The following is a 25,718-nucleotide window of genomic DNA, read 5'->3' on the forward strand; positions in this document are numbered from 1 at the left end:
ACCAATATAGAGAAGATCGGAGACTCCCAAGTTTACCCGGGTACCCCCACAAAATCTGTCCTTTATACTTATCTCTTCTCTTCATATCTCTTAATTTCTTTACCCTTCTTCCTTAGCATATAAGCTAGATTAAGGTAGATTTAAGTAGTCGTAGTATCTTAAACCATAATCTTTTTATTGTCGCGAGCACGTGTTCTATTTGTGAAAATATAGAATTTTGTCGGACGGATTCGAACTTGTGCACGTACTATAGTTTGGGATCAAGTGTGTTTAGTGTAAACGAACCAGGTGTACGAAGGACTAAGTAGCTGTAGTTGAATAAATATCCTGTTTAATTTTATGGTTACTTCTTTGTCATCCTTTCTTTGTCCTCCACACCACCACAGAGGAATGTAATATGCATGTCCGATATCCCTCTGGACTTTCTCGGCAAAATCACATGACGATATTCTAACCTTGCATACAGCACATTTTCTTATAATGAAAAAACATGCCTAAACTTACACATATATGTTTAAACTATGATTAATTTAAAAAAAAATAATAATAAGAAAAGTAGGTGATCAAAACAAAAAAAAAAAAAACACTCAAAATACACTTACTGCATGATTCATTACGGTTCGTCATTTCATTAAAAATGCAGAAGTGCCTTCCACGTGATCGTTGTCTTCACCCTTCCTCTTTTTACCTTTTGGTGCTTCAGGCACACTTTTTGGTTCCTTTCAAACTGGTTGTCTTCCATATCCAGGATATACATTAACTATATGATTTAATATATTGTGCAACTGTATGCCTGGACTAATTGCCAACCATTTATCAACTTCCTGTTCATAACAGAATACAAATATGAATCTGACAGTTTTTCAGCAAAATGCTTAGGAACATTTTTATGGTCCTTTAGATGCAACCACAAATTATCTATCCTTTGAGTATGAGCTCCAGTTTTGGGATCAACAAAATGCTCAGTGTGTTTGTCTGTTTTATGGCCAACTTTTTAACCTTCCAAATCATCTATATATAAATATCTTTTCCACTCATTCATATTAATCATCACCCCAGGATGAACAAACTTATATACAACCCAATTTATTGTCCCTTCAGATCATGAATGACAAAATATGCACTGTCCTCTCTGAATACACCTCTCACAATCCAACAGCTTCCTTTCATTTTCCTACTTTTCTCATACTTCCTTTCACAAATTACTGTCTCATCTATTTTGACAGTCTTACGTATTCCACTTATTTTCAAACTTGTCAAATTATGGAGGTCAAGTCATTACATGCCTTACAAAATTTGCCCAATTCACTCCAGTTCTGTGACTAATTCCTACAGCATTACAAGTGTATGTCAAACTACATTCTACATAAAACATGTTAAATAAAGAGAAATATTTTCTCCCAACTCATATTACCATGATTACCTCTAAAAGTTCCTTTGCTCACACTTTTTGAAACTTTGTTATTAGAACAATGTTTCAACAGGATGTTTCACACCAACTTGTGGCTTCAAGGATCTAATCCTTTTACATTTTTCACAAATACTATTGGGGGCAAAAGACCAATTTTCACAGCAAATTTAACATTGAAAGAAATCCTCTCATTCAAGCATAATTCTTTATATATAAAAATGAACACTACAAACACCTAGGATACCAGCGAGAAAATTAAACAGGAAGTGCAAATGTTTTCGCCCATGTTAAACAGACATCGTCAGGCAAGCAAACTGCCTACTTAAGGGTTTTTGGGTGAAAACATTTGCACTTCGTGTTTAATTTTTTCACTGGTATCCTAGGTATTTGTAGTGTTCATTTTTATCTAATAATTCTTTATATTCTCCTTGCAACATCACCACATCAACAGTCATGCACGAAAGCCAACAAATATCTATAATTGTTATTTTTTTGAAAAAAATCACAAATATAAATATTAAACTCGCACATTCAAACATCTTGGAAAAATGGAATTAAAATGCAATAGAATTTTACCTCCACACATGTACAGTGACAAACTCTGTACACTTAGCACTTCAACATGCAAATTAAAAACAAGACATACCATTTGTGAACAAGATCTTGTACATCAAGTGAAAGTATGATGTAGGAGTAGGTTGTAGGATTGTAAACTTTAACCTAAAAACATATGAATCTAAAATGAATAGGGTATAGTAAAGATGCCAAAATTGTCCCACCTAACATTTCCAAGAACTATTATTTTAAATACAGTGGTACCTCAGTATACGTCTGCTTTAGAATACGTCCAATTCGGAATACGTTCCTGCTTGGACGAAACAAATTTTGTTCAGTATACGACTTAATTCAATTATACGCGCCATCTATGAACAAGTAGCACTATTGGTGTACTAGACCAGACTAGACGTTCACGGTGCCACAGTTTATAACTTTGTTAAATTTCTTCTGATTTTAATTTGTAAGTAAAATTTTATTAAAAGGCAAATGAAAAGCAACAGAAAACTAAAAAAAATGACTAGAATCACAATGGAATTGATAAAAGAGATTGTTGAGGAATATGAAGGTGGTACGCGTGTTCAAGATTTAACTGTTGCCTACCGTATTCCGAGAACGACGATATTGACAATCGCGAAAAATAAAGACATTATTAAATCTGCTAACGTTGGGAAAGGAGTTCAATCAATTTCTAAACAGAGATCGAAGACATTAGATCATGTTGAGAAATTGCTTTTGCTTTGGATAACTGAAAAACAGTGTGCTGGCGACATTGTATCGGAAGCAATTATTTGCGAGAAAGCTAAAAAGATACATGCTGATCTCATGAAAAATCAAGCAAGAACTAGCCAGGAAGTGAGGTGTTTAAAGCCAGCCATTTTTTTTCATGAGAACGGATTGATTATTTTTACATTACTTCTTATGGGAAAGGTTGGTTTGGTATACGTCCTATTCGGTATAAGTCCAAACATTAGGAATGGATTAAGGTCGTATACTGAGGTTCCACTCTACTTTTAAAAGCTAAAAATGATCTAATAAAGAATTTAGAATATACTAACAAAATATTTAAATTTCTTAAATTACAATAGTAGTCTTTAGAAGAATAAATTTTAATATAGATATAACATTATTCTTTTGAAAATTACATTCAATAATTAATAAATAGAAAGATCTAAGTAGTATTAATATATAATTAATGTTAATGAAGAATATTATGTTTTAAGCTGTTTATGTTTTAAGAATAAGCAACAACATATAATACAAGTTATTAAAATTTGATCAAAATTTTAAGTCATATTTATCAGGGATCTTCAGAAATTACTTTAGTATCTGCCAATATGTATAGACTATGGGTATATAAATAGCATAAGGAGCATGACTGCAATTATTTTGATGTAGACTATTTGTCTGATGCATGGAAGCTGTTTTACAGTAGACTATATATAATTCTAAATAGATTTCTAACAGATTTAAGTTTCTTTGACCTATAATCTTATTTACATATATTAATTTTGTTACGTTTTTAATCAATTTTAATTAATCTTTAAGTTTCAATTTTGATATACATACATTTGAATTACATATCTGATATTCAAGTCTATAACTACTAAATTTTTTGTTTTGTTCTTTGAATTTGAAGATGGCAGATAAATGTAGCTGAAAATATTTGCTATTCAATTATAATTAATTAATGGATTTAAAGTTGTTCATTCTAATATAGCTATGCAGTTCTACATTTCTACTTTTGAATGATTGTCAGAAATAATTCTAATTTTTCTTTTTTTCTTTTCTAGATATCTGATGATGATTTTAAAATATTATTAAAATATTTAGAAAATATCCAAGGTAATTTAAGAGCAAAAATATTATCAGAGGCTGAAGATATAATTAAAGAATATGATAGACAATCAGAAAGTAATGAAACTTCAGATACTGAAACACATTTAAATTGTAAGTTTTTATTTTATATCATATATATACATATTTATCTCTATATATAACTATAGCATTTGAAATTCTAGCTGATTGTAAATGAAATTTAGAAGGGATAAACTTCATGAATTAGTTAATCTTTCATAAATTTGATTTTCAACTAAAGTAATAAAATTCAATTTCTCAAAGGATTTTTTTTTTGTTTTTTAACAGTAAAATTAATTGAAGGATAAATGGAGGCTAACATTTGCGTGAATTGTTGTAAACCCTCATTGGAGCCGTCCCACACAATTAACACATCATCAACGTAACGTATATACATGAGAGGATACTGGATAGTTACCTCCCCTCTAATTCATACCGACTACTCATTTAACTATTACAATACCAACTACTAATTCAGACCGACTCTAAACCTCCCCTCTAATTCATACTGACTTTACAAAGTCGATGTCATCTCTTTATTTCCGTCTGTCCCGCATCTTGAGGCTGTCATGCTGGCAAATACTCTATTCCTTAATACTAGTCACCCAATATCACATGTTCTACACTTGCAAGAAGCTCTTTTTCTTGTCACTCATAATAATTATTTCCAATTTAATGGGAAAATATATTCTCAAAGGATTGTTTTTGTTACATAATTCTATATTTTCTTTTCATATACTATAATATTAAATGAATTAAAATGTTTGTTTCATGCTATTTCACTCTACTTCTTGTCTTTTACATTTATTTCCTTCAGAATTTTGTAAATAGAGTATTCCCCTATAATGATTACCTATTTGTTAAATCTATATGTTCTGTTTTAATTGGGCTGCAATTTGAAATAATTGTAGACCTATAAATTCCCACTGTCTGTCTTTCCTTAATCTTGAGAATGGAGCTAGATAGATGAAAGTTGAGACCAACTATGTAAAAATTAGAGCAGGTGGCCCCAATTAACTATACAGTGGAACCTCACTTAACAAGCATAATTCATTCCAGAATCTTACTTGTAATACAAAACACTTGTTAAACAAAAGAGTTTTTTTCATATAAATTAATGTAAAATACAATAATGCATTCCATACTGAAAAAAATGCTCAAATATTTTATGTATAACATTTATTCAAAGAAAATTATACAATATACATTGTTAAGGAGCATGAATCATTATCATCTTCCTTCTAGTGCAGAATGAGGTAACCTGAAATGCAAATTTGATTTGTAGAAAACAAAAAAAAATCACAGATAATATGTCTGATAAGCATGCCAAAAGATATGACAAATTTTTGGGCTATATAAAGGCTATAATTAAATATTAGAGGTTGTGGCCAAAGATTTCATCTCTAAAACGTGAACGTTGAATATTGAGTGCTGCCATCTTGTAAGTCTAGAAGTTTGACAATGTTTTGAATGTTATTGGAATCATGCTTGATGTTTCAAACATCATTGTCAAACTTCTAGGCTTACAATATGGTTGTGCTCAATAATGGACGTTCACGTTTTAGAGATGAAAACTTCAGCCCCAACCTTTCCATTAGAAATTAATTAATTAGACTAGAGGTACACAGTTATGCTGCCGTCTCGTATTAAATTTAATAATTATAAATAATTAATTTTTAATTTAGACATTTCTAAATACTAGACTAGAGATGGCAGCATAACTGCCTACCTCTAGTCAAATTAATTAATTTCTAATATTTAATTGTAGCCTTTACATAGTCTGAGAATATGGCATATCATTTGGCGTGTTTTTTATATAATGGGCTATGGTTGTTGATGTTTATATGTAATATGTGTGAACACAAGTTTGGAAAAATGTGTGATCACAAGCGACACTAAGATGTTAACGGAATGAGTGCTAAACACAGACTGATGGAGCATGTGCACAATTTGGGACTTTCCCTCTCCTCGTCACTTGTTATGCAAAACATTGGTCATTAAGTGAGTCATTTTTTTTTTTTTACAATTTGTTTTGCTCATTAAGCGAGGTTCCACTGTATATGAACTTCTGTTACAAACTGGAAGTCATGTTATTTCAATTTAAGCATTTTCCCCTGAAAGCAGTTAAAACGGGTAAGCAGAAAAATTGCATTTAATGGTTTCCAGATATGGAGAACAATGCATAGTAAGAACAGTGTGAGGTTTGTAGAAAAGCTTTTCTAAGAATATTTTCATGCCTTTCTCACACAAGAGAAAGTCACAGTGGGTTAGGGAGCATTGGGGATACAGTTGGGAGGCTTTGGGTATAAGTTTATGGGCTGGACTCAAAAAAAGTTAGGGAATCACTGGTCTAGTCTTTCACTAAGGCAGCGGTTCCCAAAGTGTGCACCACAACGCCCTAGGGTGCCACGTGATGCTTTATCATAGGGGTGCCACAAAATGCTATAAAATTTTTATAATTTTACTTAATTTAAAAAATATTGGCTATTTTACTTTTTAGCAAATTGCATTTGTTAGAATTTGACATAGGATTCCTTGGGAAAATCTGGATTTAGCAAGGGTGCCGAGAATCAAAAAGTTTGGGAACCACTGCACTAAGGGAAGGCCAACAGAAATTTAGAAGACACACCAACTGTACTTGAAGGTTTGTGTGCCATTGCAAGGCTGCTTGCTCAAATGCATCAGCAATTACATGAGAGGAATCTTTCAAGGCATCACATGAAGGTATTCTGGGATGTTGGGTAGGTTCCCTGCAGTCAAGGAACAAACATTGTCTATGGTGGAAGATGACCTTTCCACAAGTTCTTATTATATTGTTGCAAGACAATGTTCTTATCTCCATATCACAGCAAGTACAGGTATTGATGCTTGCCAATTATATCCCTCACTGTCAATTCTGTCAATAGGTACTATACAAAGGTTTATCAATTCTGGGCCCATGTTATCTACACAGACAAGGCCCATTTCAACATAGACAAGATATTCAACTATCATAGTTGTCTATCTATGATAAGAGATAATCTCCAAGGAATCATCAACCCAAGACACTGGCACCAATTTGGTTTGAATATATGGGTGGGTGTGTTTCAGGACATCATAGAGCAGAAACTGACTGATGTGGCTTATCCGCAGTTTCTTCAACTACTTAGGAGGATTTACCTCTGTTGTTGGATGACTTACCACTGGCTACAAGACACTACATATAGTACATGCATGATGGCACATCAACATACATTAGCCTTGCAGTATATGTGCAGTACATTTGAAGTTCAGACATCATTAGATCAGCAGATAGGACCCAGAGCATGGCTCACACATTACCCTGACTTAATCCACTGAATTTCCTTGAATGGGGCCATCTTAAACAGCTTATGTATGCAACTCATATACAAATATTGGAGAAGCTTTAGGAATGTATTACAGCTGCCTTTGATATGTCTGGCCTTTTTGTGCAAATTAGAAAATCATTGAGAAAATGGTTACAGGCATGTGTGACAACATATGGAGGATGCTTTAAACAATTTCTATGAGCATGAAACAGTTATATATAATGTGTAAGAAATAAAGTTATTTTTTAATCATACACTTGTACCTATTGTCTCTTTGTTGGTATGATACTGATGGGATCTTTCCAGGCTAATATCTTGAAATCACATGGGCTCCTGTTATATATTTTTGTTGCATTTTGTAGTGGGAATTCATTGGTGAAGTTCTGTACAGCTGTCTTGAATCACCCAGTACATTGTTATTGGTAAAACTACATTAATACAATTATAAAATTGTATATGTATTAAACAGGAATATGACATAATCTATTTTTTTTATAATATTTTATTTATTTTGAATTATTACTCATTTATTATACTTAATTTTTTATATTAAATAACTCTTCTAACCTTCAATGTAAATTACGATTAAATTAATTAACTATATTTATTATAGCTGCTAATCAATTTAATCTTAATTTTTAACATACCCTATGTTGTATTTTTAAACTAAAATTTTTTTTATAAAATCCTTTGTCATGCACTGAATAGTAGAGCTAACAAATATGATAACATTCTGATGTTTTGTATATTGAATACTATGTACCGGTACAATCCTTGACATTAATCCCAGAAATGTCTTATAGAATTAAGAATGTATTTTTTTGTAAATAAAAATGACTGTTAGGTTAAGAGCTAGAAAGGCTAAAATAGAGAAGGTTTAATTAATGAATATCAGTGATAAAAATTCCTTCAGTTTAAATTTATATTTGAACTTTTTTAATCAAAATTATTCCCAGTAATTTTATTATGATTACTAATAAGTAAATCATTTTAGTCCTCATCAGATTCTAATCAAACAAAATTCTTAACTTTATTTTCAGTTTTTTAATCAATATTACATTTCAAAAGATTATCAAAAAAATTAAATTTGTTTTAATTGGTTTAAATCATTCTTATTCAATACTGTATCACACAAAAATTTCTGAAAAATAAGTTTATTAAAACAGAATTTAAAACAAAAAGATTAAGATAATAAGTGCACAAAAAATTTTAATTCAAAATAAAATAAAATATAGAACTTTCCTAAATAAATTATGAAACATTATCCTTAAGAAGTTATACACAGTATAAGCAGCTTTTGAATTTTGTTTGAAAATAATATAAATCTGAAAAAATTGATTTTATGAGACTAATCATTGTATAAAAAAGTAATTTGTGTGTGAGTGAAAGTCCACTTTGGCAGTGGTGATATTCGAAATATTTAACAAAGGGTTCACTAACAGAAAATTTTTCCTTAACAATTTTTTTTTTTTTGCTCAAATGGTGCATCAGAAGGCTCTAGTTTAGTAGTGTTACAGAGTATAATACGTATATTTTAATATATTTTTTAAAAGAATCAAAAACCATTGAGAAATGTTACATGTGTTTAACAAGGTTCAGAAAACTTTGAAAATGTTAACAACGGGTTCAGCCGAACCTGTGCGAACCCGCTGAATATCACCACTGCATTTTGGTAATATAATCTTAAATGAACAATTATTGTGACATCATCACAGTGGCAGGCTGCGATTTTTTGTGACAGTGTTCTGAATTTTAATAGTGTCTTACCCCTATACATCATACTTTTCCTTTTAACAATAGAGTCATACCAATCATCTATTAACTTTGTTCAGGGGAAAATATTTGAATTGAAATAATGTGACTTCAGATTGGCACTGGAAGTTTAGATATAGTTAATTGGCACCTCCTACCCCAAAACTTTCCATATCTGATCTCAATTTTCAGCCATCTAACTCTATTCTCAAGATTAAGGAAGGACAAACTGATGCCAGTGAGAATTTATAGGTCTACAATTTTTGAAAGTTACAGCCCAATAATTTTTTTTTTATATATATACAGGAAAGTATGGATGAATTAGTAAATATAGTTTTTTCACTTAACATAAATTATTGTGTAATTTTTCTGACTTTATTTTGTCATTTTTAATGTTTGTTATTACAAACACACCATAAATGCCTTTAAAGTCCAGTGTTTGTTGTTAATTTCTTAATTAACTTATTGATTGATAATGTCAATCACTTAAGAAAGGTTGATACTTTCAAAGTATTTTGTGTTCCAGACTTTAACATTTTTCAAGGCTTGACTTTTATTTTTGAAATTTTTTATAGTATATTTGGTTTTATAAGTCATAGTATATCAGTTATGTTATGAATTACTTCTTGATTTAAAAATGGTAAGCATCTCAAATTTGACTGTCTTTCAATTATAAAGCTTTACTTTGTTCTTCTGATCTATTATATGTTCTCATGCATGTTTTTCATGGACTGCTCTAGCAAATTCATATATTTATTCTCTTTATAATGTCTATATATTCATATTTTCTAATAGTTGTCTACAGTACATATGTCAAGTGCTGTTTGTGCTACGGCTATAGAAGCTCTTTCTATTTTGATAGATCAAGAGTAATCTAGAATAATTCTTTTCAAATTCCTGCTAGGGTCATTTATATCTCTTTTCCTTTCTTTGCATGTTTTATACTTTTACATTGTATAGTAAGCTTTTCAATTTGAAATTTATCATTATTAAATTAGATACAGTTAAATTTTTTAAATTCAAATGTTAGTGGAATCCAAACAATTTTGAATTATCTGTTTTTGGAAAATTAAGCTACTTATATACAATTTTCTAGTGTTCAGTGGTACTTTTGTTCTTTGATGATATCACATTATCTTAATGAAAAGTAAAATACATCACAAATGGATACGAGTCCAATTTTGCTTGCCATGTCCAATCACCAGGAACAACCATTTCCATTGCAGAGACAACCTTTCTTTAGAGGCTATGCCTCTGCACAAATATGCAAAACAGTTTAAAATGTCTGCAGGTGACAATCCGAACACAATTAAAATTATAATATTTCTTTGTAGAAAAAGGCTGGTAGAATTACAATTTAATAAAAAGTAAAATACATCACAAATGGACATGGCAAGCAAAATTGGACTTGTATCCATTTGTGATGTATTTTACTTTTTATTAAATTGTAATTCTGCCAGCCCTTTTCTACAAAAAGATCACATTATCTTTTTAATTTCTTTCCCACTTTTTTAATTAAGATGAAATATCTCAAGATTATTTTTAAGAAGTCATTTATTTTAACATTGAGTATTTTTGAGAGATTAATCTGTCATCATTAGAATGCTATAAATAATAAATATTCACAGAAACAGCTAAAGGAGAAATTTTTTTTTTTAATTTTAAAACATTTAGTCTTTCTTTAAAAAAATTACATTCTACTGTTTCTTTTTAAGTAGCTCATTTATTTAAATGTTTATAGAAATTTGTCATGTACTAGCAATTGGACCTTTTTATGCTTTTAATTTATTAATGAGTAGAGTTGCCAAATATTTTTCAGAAAAAAGGGAAGATTTTCTACCACAGATCAAGCATTTTATTAAAGTCTATAAAACATTGTTTACATTAGCTTACATGTTATTTACTCCTAATATTTCTGTTGTTGTTTAGCTGCTCTTAATAATTTTTCATCCTGTTTTGAAAATTGATAAAATTGCTTACAAGTGAAAGGGAAATTGTGTAAAATTTGGAGTTCTGCTTTGATCAGCTCTGGATGGCTCCTGTTTCTAACATCTGTGTATTTATTCTTCATTACTGAAAATAACTCTTTCTATGAAAGTATTAGAGCCTGGAATACTTAGTAAAAACCTGGGCTGTGGAGTCACGTAAAAATCTACCGACTCCAACTTTTCCTTACCATTCGACTCTGACCAGGGGCGGACTTGTTACCGAAAGTGACCTGGAAATTCTGATGTCATCACATGACCTCAGAATAAAATATTCAATAAATAGAGTTCTAATAAAGATAGAAACTTTTTTCCAAAGCTAAAAGACTTCTCTAAGTAATATATAAATATGTATTCTATAATTTTTACTTTTCCAGCTGTTATATATAACAGAGGAAAAGTGTAGCGCTCGGTCAAAAAATGACCCCTCCCAAATTTTTACATTTTTGGACTCATGACCCCNTAAATATGTATTCTATAATTTTTACTTTTCCAGCTGTTATATATAACAGAGGAAAAGTGTAGCGCTCGGTCAAAAAATGACCCCTCCCAAATTTTTACATTTTTGGACTCATGACACCTTGAAATTTTGAGATATGCAAAAGATTCGAGGTTTTTTCTATATGTGTGGATGTTAGACTGTGTGTGGAGGGCATGATTTTGTTCACCCTGTTTGAAGCCTAATAATTTCTGTGATCAGAGTGGTCAGAATCAGAGTCAGATGATTTAACACAGGAGTTAATTATTAAGCGTCAAAGTGATTGAACTAAATCTTGTCCCCATATACATTCTAACATCTTAGGTGAGAACATCTTAACTGGTTTTACTGTACTATTATAAAATGGCAAAAAAGCTTACTTTGAGGGTAGAGACGAGTTTTATTTTATTTTTTTAAATTTTGAACACTAATAATGAGTAAAATATTCATTAAGAGATATGACACATGACCACTTTTATGTCTTTACCCTGTCGATTTTTAATTAAGAACCAAAATTTAATAGTATTAATGCCCCTTTATACGCAAGCTACAGTGCCACATTTCGTTTCTTAAACTTTACCCATTCTGAGATATTGTTTAATATCTCAGAACAGAAAATAAAGAAATTAAACAAATTAGACGCCAACACACACATGCCTGCGAATTTTTCCCCTTTATTGACTTTTTTGAGGGGTTCGGGAGGTCTCCAAATGTGTAGATTTGCAAAAAAATCTTGGAGAGTCAAATTTGACATGATTCCAATACTTTTCCGTTTTATATATGTAACAAGTTGATAAGTAAAAAGGAGTCGGAGTCGGCGGATTTTTTGATGACTCGACTCTGGCTAAAACACCAAAACTCCACAACTCCGACTCCAACTCTAATTCCACAGCCCTGGTAAAAACACAATGATTTTATTTATATTTGGAACACTTTTCTTAGAAACTTTAAGAAAAAAAATGCAGCCACTTATCAACATCATTGCCTTGATAATTTAAACACTTTGATAAAGAAACCTCTTACACTCACAAAATTCCTCATACAGCTCATTAAGGTTGACAAATTCTTGCAATTTTAATATATATTATCAGCATTTTCAAAGCTAGAATATTCTAGCTTTGAAAATGCTGGCAGTTTTAAAATGAAATCTTTTGATATGTATGGATGCAGAAGCAAAGAAAAGGAAGAAATTTTCTTATGGGCAAATGAAAAACATAAGCTGTAAAATGTACCAAAAAAAAGTAAAACTTTATGGGAAAAATGCAAGACCATTAATGACCCCTGCCTAGAGTTTCAAATCATTACTTAACATCAAACAGAAAATTAATGATTTAGATCTAAGGGTTTGGTCATTAATAAATTAAAAGCATAAAAATATCTAGCTGTTGGAATAGAATGTTCCTATTTCTATAAACATTTAAAAAAGAAAACAACTTAAAAAGAAACAATGGAATATAATTTTCTGAAAAAAGATTTGATTCTTCTAAAAAAAAATGTTGATAAATATTCAATAAATATTCAGAAAGGCAGCTGCCTTTCTGAATATTGTAATTTTTAATATTCTAATGATGATTAAGCAATTTCAAGACATTAATCTATGTGAAAATAAATGAGTTTTTAAAATTAAGTTTTAGGTAATTTTTCTTAAAAAGAAAGGAATAAAAGAAGGCAATTTATTTTTTTAATCATTTTAACTTTTAAATTAATAATAAATTTGTGTACATTTCACGCATAGGCATTGTAAAAACATAGCTAAACAACTTCACTATCAGACTGAAATATTGGTAAAACTAAAATGTGACAATTTTCCTTACATTCCAGGAGTTTACAGAACCCACACATTTTGGGAATTCAGAAATTCACTTTTATACATCAGTTGACTTTTATTCTGCTTTCTCTTTTCAAATTTTATTTTGAAAATATAAGCTACACTAGCTTTGAATTATTCAAATTTATTCTAAAAAAAGTTTGAATAAACTGTATTTTTTAAGCATTGATTTAAATATGAATTTCAAAGGAATTGATTTATAAAATAATTTCAATTAATGAAGCTTTAATTAATCAGATTCACTTTATATTGTAGGATTTCTTTCTAAGATAATCAAGATAATTTCTTTCAAAATATAAATGAAAGTCAGAATAGTTCTTCACAACCTTTCTTTAATTTTTTTGTTTTGAACTTTGTTTTATTAAAGCAATGTGATGAACCAATATTTTCTAATCAGTAAAGGATAGAGCATATATTGAATTTTGTTTTATTGATTACTTAATTTGATAAAATTTTAGATTTAGAGAAATTTTCAAAACTTTGTCAAGCTTTCTTGATGAAATATATCTTTTTGAATATAATTGTTGATAATATTTCAGTTTTGTACTTTGTGTCAAGAATTATGAATACAAATCTCTAACTAATCTTCCAGGCTTTTGGATCTTTATAAAATAAAGTTATCAGTTGTTGCTACTTTCTGTGAACTGTAAGTGACAAATTTTGATGGAGGTTGTAATTTTCTAGATAATCTTTGTACTCTCCTCAAAAGTCTTCTTGGATTTTTGATTAATTCTTCTCAAATGTAAGATGCACTTTTTCTGGTTTTAATATTTCTGAAAATAGGGTGCATCTTAGATTTGAGGTATTGATAATATGTCATAATTAGCAATCTGTAGCACTATGCTTCTTTATTTCTCTGTTGCTAATTACATGATTTTTTTTAGACCAATACAGTAATGCCTCTGTTTTCGTTGACTTCAGTTATCGTCAGTTTTGGTTTTCGTCAATTTTTTTTGTGAAAAGTTTGTCTTGGTTTTTGTTGATTGCCTCAGATTTTGTCACCATGTCCATGTGACCTCGCTGCTAATTTTGTGAAAACAAAGGGCGACCCACACGTTTTCCTGCTCAGTGTGACATTGTTTCTCATTGTGTGAGCATCATCCTGTATGTCTAGCCAAACATTGGGTGTATTCAAAATCTCAGCATGTAGCCAGCATCTGTGTTCAAAATCTCAGATGACTTCCAGTTTCTGCCAGCGTGCTTCCAGAAAACTGCAAGCATCTTTTTCAGTGAGTGCTTGATTCACCAGCAAACAAGATGGCAGCCACCATGAGGCTTGTAAGAGCTCTGTTTTGTGTTAACAATTTTGAATTTATTTATTGATGAATAAACCCTGAATAAATTAATATTTAGTTAGTACATTAATAGATTATTTTAATATATTAGTATATTTACGTAAGACATCACATAATTCTTTTTAGTTGTTAAAGTGTAATCTTAGGATTGATTTAATTATTTAAAACTCTTATGGAAATTTTAAAAGTCTTTATCCTATTTCTCTTTTTGAAATATTCACTTTTCATTAAGCTGTTCTTATTAAATAAGTTCAAAAATAAATTTAACATAACATGGAAGTCCACATCATTTGCCATTTTTATTGTTTATCTCTACAGAAATTCCTGGCAATTAGCATTTTGTGTTGTCTAGAAAACGCCAGCAGTTGCGTCACTTCCAGCAGCATTTTACTGTATTGATGCTGAGATTTTGAATACACCCAGTTCCATTGCTTTCCTTTTCTTTTAGCTTCATCATAGGAAATGCCATGTTAAATGTTCATTTATTCTTTACAATGTTCTTTATATTCATTTTATAATAATTTCTTATTGTTTTTAGTATTAAACCAGGGGTGCACAACCTGCGGCCCGCGGGCCACATACGGCCCCCTATCAATGTTTATGCGGCCCGCGGACAGTACAGGCCAAATCCCTTCTTTCGAAGTTTCTAAGTGTAGAACTTTTTCCCTTTCACAAAGTCATTAGCACCCAACTGTTTTATGACTTTCCCTGGGGTGAGAAATGGGGGGTTGTTCTATAAATAAGTCTATTTCTAGCTAACACTTTCTGGTTTAGATATCGAATATTTTAAGTTTAATACATAGTATTATAACGATTTTTCGAAGAATCAAATAGAATAAAATGATGTTAGAACGTCATTTCCGATGTTATTAGGAAGTTTCTATTTTGGCGGGAAATTTTCAATTTTATGTTTCGGAAAACTTGCTTATTCGTCTAAATAGCGTCAAATAACAAAAATAAGTGAAAATAGCGCTGAAAAACCATGAAAATAACGATTTTTTAGCATTTGTTTACATTCTAGATTCTGATTGGTATAGTCGAATTTGAATCAATCTTTTCTGAAAAGACGCTTATTCGTCAACCTAATGTCATTCAAACTAGAAAAAAACTAACCAGAGTTCAAAAAGGAATGTACAAAAAGCTATAAAACCAATAATTTACAACAATATCTCTCCATAGACAAAGAATAGAAAAAAAATTTTTCACATCAAATTTATTATTATTAAGTTGGACCAAGAAAATTAATACTGTAGTTGGAATAGAGTCATTACGACTAAAAGGAAGCCATTTGCATTAAAATATTTTGGATTTAATAATTATTACAAACCGCGTCAAGCCATAAACTTGTCAACAAAGAGGGTTGTAAAATGATTCCGTGTAGCTAGAAAGCTGCGGTTTTTTTTGTTTGAAAGAAAACAGATATATTTAGGTTATTTAAGTAGTAAATTAATTGGAACTTTTTATTTACTTTTATTTTTACATTCTTTTTTTCGTAAATTTAAAATTAAATTATTATTTTTAATTTTTATTTTATTTGAAATTTAACAGTCGTAAACTGTGATATATTTAGGACAGAAAAAAAAAAAAAAACAGATTGATTCTAGCGCCAATTTGAAACGAGATATCGCAATTTTAATAATTATATTTAAAATATTCAGATTTTCCACTGCACTGTGTTAATCACTTTTGATTCATTTCTGAACACGGGGGTAAAACTGACGGGCCATAAATATAATTTAGGTAAGAATGGTAACCACATTTATGATGGATTAGTGTCCTGCACCTGGCATGTTGACGATCTGACTCACAAATTCTGAGAAATGGTGGAGACGCCCGGACAGGGGTCGAACGAATTAAGACCTGCCTGGCCACGTGTGCGTAATAGTCTTCTGTCCCCGCCTCTTTAGTCTTTGGTCAGAGTGGATACAGAACAAAGCACGTGGTAGTCTAGCTTGCCTTATCTCAAACATGATTTGTTGCGGGCCTCAGAATTTTCGGCACAATGAGACATTGTTTTGCAGAGTGAACAGTATGGCGCCGGGCATTAAACGCAAGGTCAATCGCGAGAATCATCAGTTTCAAGAAGTGGAAGTGTGGACTAACAAGTACTGTTTTGTGCAACAGAACAACAGCATTATTTGCCTTTTGTGCAATGGAACAATAGCAGTGCCAAAAGAATTCAACCTGAAGCGACATCATGAAAGCCAACACAAGGATTTCCTTCTGCAAGGTACGGAACGCAAACGGAAAATCGAATCGTTACGACGATCACTAATCAGCCAACAAAATGTGTTCAAGAAACAATCTGGAGAATTGGATGCGGCTGTTGAAGCCAGCCTAGAAATATCTGCTTTAATAGCCAAGAATGGGAAACCTTTCACAGATGGCGATATGATAAAAAAGTGTCTTATCATCGCAAGTGAGAAGATGTGTCCTGAGAAGACAAAGTGTTTTCAAACAATCAGTCTTAACCGCATGACGATACAACGGAGAATCTCGCAAATTGCATCAGACATTTCTGGCCAACTTAATATTTTAGTTGCAAACTGTGCTTATTTTTCTTTGGCTGTGGACGAATCCACTGACATATCATCAACAGCACAAGTGATTGTGTTTATTAGAAGTGTTTCACTAGATTTTATTGTGAATGAAGAATTTCTTGGCATGGCATCACTTTCCGGACATACAACTGGTGCTGACTTACTTACTGGTTTATTGAGCGTTTGCAACAAATCAGCACTGGACTTTGACAAGCTATCCAGCATTGCCACTGATGGAGCACCATCTATGGTTGGATGTGAGAATGGCATGGTCACCTTGCTGAAAAACCACCTTGGGGACAGGCAAAAGGAGTTAGTCCAGTATCATTGCATAATTCACCAACAGCAACTTTGTGCAAAGAAGCTGGGATTTGAACGTCTGCTGAAAGATGTCTATGATACTGTGAACTTAATCCGCCGTCATGGACTCAACCATCGACTCTTCACATCATTTCTTGAAGAAATAGATGCTGATTATGCTGACCTGCCCACGTATACTGAAGTTCGTTGGCTGAGCAAGGCAACAGTCCTCAAGAGATTTGTGGAGCTATTGGGGCCTATTATCACTTTCCTCAAAGAACGGGGGAACACTACAAGGAATTTGGAGGGACAAAGATGGCAGTGTGATTTAGCTTTCCTTGCTGACATTACTGCTTATCTAAACGACCTTAATTTGAGATTGCAGGGAAAGATGCAACTTGTTTCTCAGTTGACAAGTAACATCAATGCATTTATGACCAAACTATCACTTTTCAAGTCCCACATGCAATCAGAGAACTTTACACACTTTCCACATTGCAAGGCCATGAAAGAGAAATACCCACATATGAAGATGGATTACTCTGACCAAGTTAACACCCTCCTTACATCATTCAATGAGAGGTTTGGTGAATTCCAGAAATACAAGATCTACCTGCAACTTTTTTCAACTCCATTTGATGTGAAAGTGGAAGATGCCCCTCCAGATGTCCAACTTGAGTTGATAGACATCCAGTGCAGTGATGAATTGAAATCACAGTTTAAAAATTCTAATCTCCTCACATTCTACAAAGAACTGCCAGATACATCATTTCCAAAACTGAAAGACAATGCTCGATTTTGTGCAAGCATGTTTGTCAGTACCTATGTATGCAAACAAGCGTTTTCGCTTATGAATTTAAACAAGTGCAAAACATGGAAAGGTTAACCAACGAGAATTTGGAAAATCTGCTGGTGGTTTCAACATCTGCCATTACACCAGACATCAAGAAGATTGCCGCCAGCATCCAATCTCAGCCATCGCATTAATCGCTTGGAGGTCTGGCCCCCAGTCAGTAAACTTAATCCTAATTTGGCCCTTCTTCAAAAAAGGTTGTGCATCCCTGATTAAACACTATATTTATTCTCTATAAAATGTGTTTTGGTATGTATTTTGGAGTGTCTAGAACAAATTAATTGGATTTACATTGATTCATATGGAAGTAATTGCCTCAGTTTTCAATGGTTTTGGATTTCACTGATTGTTTTCGGATGGATTATCAATGAAAACTGAACACTGTATCTGTAATAGTAAACATTTAAAAGGTCAACTTAGCTTAATCTCATTAGTCTATTACAGTAATGTTATTACTATATGGATGAAAATTGCAGAAAAAGTTGTGTAGCTCTTTTTCAAGAAATGTTGCATTTCTGTTGCTTTATATGCTTTTGTGCAGGTAAATAAATAAGGCTAAATACAACTTTTTGTTGGATTGACAGAAGAACAATGTCTTTTCTGTATCAATGTTGCATTTCTGATGCTTCAAACAATGATGATGATTGTCTATGGAAAGATGTGAATATCAAATTCAATGTTAATTCAGAAGACTTTTAACATTGATAGTGAAGAGGCTTTGATGCCACAGAAGACAGTGGTATTTATTGCTCAGTAACTTACTTTACTATGCAGTAAATACTGAACTAATTAATGCCAACAGAATTAGTTCTGTTTACATAAATTTGTCTATTTTTCAAAACAAAATTCTATATATGAGCAAGTAGAAATTAAGGAGCATGTTAGATTTGATGGCATCTTATATTCAAGTATATATGACATATTTTTTTAAGTAATATTGATTAGTTTTTACAAGATGCCTTTCCTTTATCTGAGATATTTATAAGTTACTTTTATAATTTAGTATTTATTGTATAGGAAAGTGTATCAAATCTGAAGGTTTCTTTCTTCATTTTATATTTTTAATATTGGATTATCGTATTTTTTCTATTATTAAACTATTCTATTGCACTGTACATATAGATACGTGTTTGTTTGTTTTTTTATTTTCAAATGTGCTTACGAGAAACTAGTTGAAGCGGAGCGGCTTCTATGAGGCTTACAGAATTGTTTTTGTTCTCAAAATCCAGATACAGTAGAGCATTATCCGACCCCTGATCAACTGTCACATTGGTTAACCGACTGCATTCTAGTCGGCAAATTCAAATGTCCGCTAGTGATGTGGCCCTACAGTATTTGGCTATGTATAAAATTTAAGAAAAATATTATTTTTCTTAAATTTTTGCGTGTTTTAACTGGCAACATTGGCTCGACCATGAAAGGGAGGCCAGTATTTAAATGAGGCTTAATTTTCTAATTATGAGTGGTCGTTTGTTTTGTGAGCAATAAAATAATTTATAATGATACAATAGTGACAATTATTATTTAAAAAAAATTTTGTTAGGCTTAACATCGATGAAAGTTCAACGCGAAGTATGTTAATAGTGATATACTAATATATGTTAATATACTAAATACATGGGATATACTAATATACTATCCTAATAATGTATTTTTTCATACTTTTTGGTTATCCATTTTTTCAGTTATCCAACCAACCCCAGTCCCCATTTGAGTCGGATAATCGATGCTCTACTGTAGATCAATCTGATTAAACTTTGCCATTTTCCATTAATTGCAATGTGGAATGCAATAAAAAATTGCCATTTTCCATTAATTGCAATGTGGAATGCAATAAAAAATTGGGATCCATGACTTCATTTTTGAGATATACGGACATTTCACAAGCATGTGTGACAAAGCAATATCACATGAATCATGCGACAAAGTCACACAATTCATGCAATATTGCTTTGTGACACATGCTTTGCGATATTTCATAATCACTAGTATGTCTTGTACAGGCTCATAGAATCTAGTTTGTTCTCAAAATTTAATGGATCGATTTTGATAAAACTCTGCCATTTTACATTAATTGCAACAAGGAATCCAGAAATGTAATGTGGGTCCATTTAAATGTAAAAAATCCAGCAATGAATCACTTAACTTTCCTGGCAACATTTAAAATTCTGGTAGCACTATTTGTTACAATATTTTATTTTAAAAAAACTGTTTACATTTTTAACTATTATAAAATGGCAAAAAACTTAAGTTTGAGGGTAGGAATGGATTTTATAAAAAATTATAAATGCTAATAAAGAGTAAAATTGCCATTAAGTCTGGCCCTACTAGAGATATGACACTTGACCCCTCTACTCCCACACCATTGATCTTAAACTACCAAAATTTAACAGCATGAATCTTTCTAATATACAAACCTTCCTGCAAAATTTCAGAAATTTTCGAAAGCACAGGAGTTATTAAGATTCAAAGAGGGTGAACAAAATTGTGTCACACACACATACATTAACAGTCATACATACAGGAAAAAAAAAACTGAATGTTTTTGCATTTTTTGACATTTCAAGGTTCCCTAAGTTCAAAAATGTAAAAATCTTAAGGTGGTCATTTTTTGACTGATTGCCATACTTTCCTTCCGTTATAGATAACAGAGTTAAGAAAATAAAAGTAAGAGTCCATGACTTTGTTTTCAATATACAAAGGTATTACAGTGACAATGTCTATGCTCTCTGATGTCACAAGCATACGTAATGGAATTTAGGCCTAGGAGTCAAAAATAAAAACAGTATTGCATGTACCTAATGGAAAATAGTATGTAAAATGAACAAAACACAAGAATAAAGCAATCGCATTGATTGCTCTTTGCAAGAATCATGTATCCCATGGCCTGAATGTACAAGGATAACCTCTTTTGTAGTGTCAAGTGCAAAGTTCACCAGTCTGTGTCTGTTAGGTACTGTAGAAGAATTGTCTCATTTGTGCCTAACAGGTGCAGGGATCACTTCTTTCTTTCCGGCTCTGCTTCAATTCTATTTCAATATTGCAATATTCAAAGTCACACACACATATATATATATATATATAATGAGTGTATGTGTAGTTAATTTATTTGCTTATTTATTTATAAATATATATATTCTGTTTGTAAATGTGTAATGTATTAATTATGAAAATTTTTCTTTTAAAGGTTCAAAGGATTTGCAAGAGTACAAATATAACAGAGCAAGAATGTTGATTCAGATTCTCGTATAATTCTTTTGTATGTATAAAAATTATGTACAAAACTTTTCATAAAACCTTTTAATATTTATTCTTTTCTCTACTTGTGCTTCATTTCATTGTTTACATCAAAATGTTTTTAATTTCTGTAAAATCTGTATTGTAAATCTATTAATCTGTTAAAAGTTAAAAACATTTTGATGATACATTTACAGATATTTCAAAAAACAGAATACAAAACATAATAAAACAAAAAAAACCACCAACTGCACAAGTAAACTGGAACTATACATGAACAGAATAACACCTAAACACAAAATTTCCAGCATAAAATACACAAATATTTATTAACAAGGTTAAGACCGAAGTTTTAAATGTGAAAACATGTATGTTGGACGTTCAGCACTGCTTTCCTGTAAGCCCAGAAGTTTGACAATGGTGTTTGGATAGTCAGTGGAATCATGCTCGACATTCCAAACACCATTGTCAAACTTCTAGGCTTACAGGAAAGAGGCACTGAATTTCCGACATACACATTTTCACATTTAAAACTTTGGCCTCAACCTCGCTAATGTTCAAACTTTTTTGGTCACAGTTTTATCAGCCCTCTTCAGGAACACATACGAAAAAAATCATTCTATAGATCGAATACAGCAGAATTCTAATTTTTTTAAAATTTCAATCATGTTTGAATAATGGCTGCGATGTACATTTTACAATGTATATAAAAGGAATAATTTTTATACTATATAGTCAAACATGACATTATTACTACAAATAAATTTTTTAAAATGAAAATATTAAACAAAGGATACCTATATTAATTCTGTTCATATGGAAATAATTGGCAAATAATATAATTAATTCCAACAAATGCTATTTCAAAATTTTATTATTCTATTGAAATAAAGGACTCCTTCAAGTAATATTTAATTTTTAGATAGATATTGGGTCTCAATTTTTTAGTTTTTGCTCTTGGCACACTGTAAAATGTGAAAAATATTTTTGGTGCACTTTGTGTACAAAATTAAAAATAGATTAATATATTTTAATTATAAATATCTGTAGATTATAATAACTGCTATTCTATAGGTCTAACCTAGCTATTAGTTTATCATGGTTGTAATAAATCTTTGCACAAATCAATTTCTTATTTTTAAAATATAGTTTTATAATATACATGCCACATTTAGCCATCTCTTGGGGAAGACCATTTGAGAACCATTGGAAACATTACATCCAGATGGAGATAAGGAAAAGGGTAGTTTTTATTGTCTTTAAATGTCAATCTAGATGTGAAATGGTCACAATTTTCTTCCTCTTTTAGAAAAGTGTGGAACCAATTGGATGGGGTGGATGGCCACCTGGATTTGAATTAAACAGATGTAGATGTAAGCTTTTCCTGGACCATCATATTCCTGATTAGTCAGGATTTCTTTTTTAAATCAGGATGATAATTCAGAAAAATGGAAAGGAGAGATTTTGGATGAAGCCAAGACATTTTCTACATCTAAGTCTCAGGTACCTACCAGGTTAGAATGTTCTCAGGTAGAGGTGATGAACTGAGATTGATGAAGAATGTAATCAGAGTTGATTCAAACATCACAAGTTCTGTCTGAATGAAATTTAATTTCCAATAGTTTAAAGATAATCCAGATAGTCAGTATTTTATTCACATTGTTTTATTACAATGTGATTTATGTATTTATTTAGTATTGTATTTAGCTAATGTGTAGCAGAAGCTACACATTAGCTAAATACAAGTGTACAAGTGTTTATGTATTTGGTAGTGGGCTATTTGTATTGTTGCCATCATATAATCCATTACTGATTACCTGTTGGAATCAGATTGAAATAGGAAATTGATGAATCAATATTTAGACAACACTTGGTTATAAATGAAAAGAAAGAGTTAGAAGATTTTATTGGTGAAGCAGTTTTATCATGCCTTCCAAGATTACCTGAAGTTATTCCATTGAATTTCTTTTAGGTTTTGTCAGAAACAAATGGCACTTCATTCTTTCATTTGCAACTTTTATAATTACAATTCCAAAAAGCAATAACTATTCTTTCCAGTGTGTTGGGAAAACACTTATAAAAAATGAATTGTTAACTTCATTCATCACACAAAGAGGAAATTATAGTAAACTTAATAAAGGTAAACATAAAGATGGCACATCAAAATTATTATTTTTTTATTTCAGGAAATCCTAGAAAATAACCTGTATATTTCCAAATGATTACAATTAATTTTTTAATTTTAATTTTATTAAATTTTTGTATATCATATATGTCTTTTATTTTAGAAAATAANATTTTGAAAATATAAGCTACACTAGCTTTGAATTATTCAAATTTATTCTAAAAAAAGTTTGAATAAACTGTATTTTTTAAGCATTGATTTAAATATGAATTTCAAAGGAATTGATTTATAAAATAATTTCAATTAATGAAGCTTTAATTAATCAGATTCACTTTATATTGTAGGATTTCTTTCTAAGATAATCAAGATAATTTCTTTCAAAATATAAATGAAAGTCAGAATAGTTCTTCACAACCTTTCTTTAATTTTTTTGTTTTGAACTTTGTTTTATTAAAGCAATGTGATGAACCAATATTTTCTAATCAGTAAAGGATAGAGCATATATTGAATTTTGTTTTATTGATTACTTAATTTGATAAAATTTTAGATTTAGAGAAATTTTCAAAACTTTGTCAAGCTTTCTTGATGAAATATATCTTTTTGAATATAATTGTTGATAATATTTCAGTTTTGTACTTTGTGTCAAGAATTATGAATACAAATCTCTAACTAATCTTCCAGGCTTTTGGATCTTTATAAAATAAAGTTATCAGTTGTTGCTACTTTCTGTGAACTGTAAGTGACAAATTTTGATGGAGGTTGTAATTTTCTAGATAATCTTTGTACTCTCCTCAAAAGTCTTCTTGGATTTTTGATTAATTCTTCTCAAATGTAAGATGCACTTTTTCTGGTTTTAATATTTCTGAAAATAGGGTGCATCTTAGATTTGAGGTATTGATAATATGTCATAATTAGCAATCTGTAGCACTATGCTTCTTTATTTCTCTGTTGCTAATTACATGATTTTTTTTAGACCAATACAGTAATGCCTCTGTTTTCGTTGACTTCAGTTATCGTCAGTTTTGGTTTTCGTCAATTTTTTTTGTGAAAAGTTTGTCTTGGTTTTTGTTGATTGCCTCAGATTTTGTCACCATGTCCATGTGACCTCGCTGCTAATTTTGTGAAAACAAAGGGCGACCCACACGTTTTCCTGCTCAGTGTGACATTGTTTCTCATTGTGTGAGCATCATCCTGTATGTCTAGCCAAACATTGGGTGTATTCAAAATCTCAGCATGTAGCCAGCATCTGTGTTCAAAATCTCAGATGACTTCCAGTTTCTGCCAGCGTGCTTCCAGAAAACTGCAAGCATCTTTTTCAGTGAGTGCTTGATTCACCAGCAAACAAGATGGCAGCCACCATGAGGCTTGTAAGAGCTCTGTTTTGTGTTAACAATTTTGAATTTATTTATTGATGAATAAACCCTGAATAAATTAATATTTGGTTAGTACATTAATAGATTATTTTAATATATTAGTATATTTACGTAAGACATCACATAATTCTTTTTAGTTGTTAAAGTGTAATCTTAGGATTGATTTAATTATTTAAAACTCTTATGGAAATTTTAAAAGTCTTTATCCTATTTCTCTTTTTGAAATATTCACTTTTCATTAAGCTGTTCTTATTAAATAAGTTCAAAAATAAATTTAACATAACATGGAAGTCCACATCATTTGCCATTTTTATTGTTTATCTCTACAGAAATTCCTGGCAATTAGCATTTTGTGTTGTCTAGAAAACGCCAGCAGTTGCGTCACTTCCAGCAGCATTTTACTGTATTGATGCTGAGATTTTGAATACACCCAGTTCCATTGCTTTCCTTTTCTTTTAGCTTCATCATAGGAAATGCCATGTTAAATGTTCATTTATTCTTTACAATGTTCTTTATATTCATTTTATAATAATTTCTTATGTTTTTAGTATTAAACCAGGGGTGCACAACCTGCGGCCCGCGGGCCACATACGGCCCCCTATCAATGTTTATGCGGCCCGCGGACAGTACAGGCCAAATCCCTTCTTTCGAAGTTTCTAAGTGTAGAACTTTTTCCCTTTCACAAAGTNTATAATATACATGCCACATTTAGCCATCTCTTAGAGAAGACCATTTGAGAACCATTGGAAACATTACATCCAGATGGAGATAAGGAAAAGGGTAGTTTTTATTGTCTTTAA

At 31.1% G+C, this 25,718-nt stretch overlaps 1 protein-coding gene across 2 annotated transcripts in view; it reads left to right on the forward strand.

Annotated features, from left to right (window-relative positions):
* Window positions 1-25,649, forward strand: part of LOC111627058 (uncharacterized protein C7orf50 homolog) — a 27,575-nt gene extending 1,926 nt beyond the window's left edge. The window contains exons 2-4 of one of the 2 annotated variants that reach the window (XM_023370607.1): window positions 3,760-3,916; window positions 21,371-21,442; window positions 25,631-25,649. In XM_023370607.1, the coding sequence (XP_023226375.1) occupies window positions 3,760-3,916; window positions 21,371-21,435 (222 nt within the window). In that variant the 3' untranslated portion in view covers window positions 21,436-21,442; window positions 25,631-25,649. Of the gene's footprint in view, window positions 1-3,759; window positions 3,917-21,370; window positions 21,506-25,630 lie in introns of those variants that run through there. The other variant, XM_023370606.1, reaches the window with a different exon arrangement.
* The last annotated feature ends 69 nt before the right edge of the window (window positions 25,650-25,718 follow it).

This window comes from Centruroides sculpturatus, unplaced genomic scaffold (genome assembly GCF_000671375.1).
Source record: "Centruroides sculpturatus isolate CEXI.00-Female unplaced genomic scaffold, Cexi_2.0 scaffold417, whole genome shotgun sequence".
NCBI lineage: Eukaryota > Metazoa > Arthropoda > Arachnida > Scorpiones > Buthidae > Centruroides > Centruroides sculpturatus.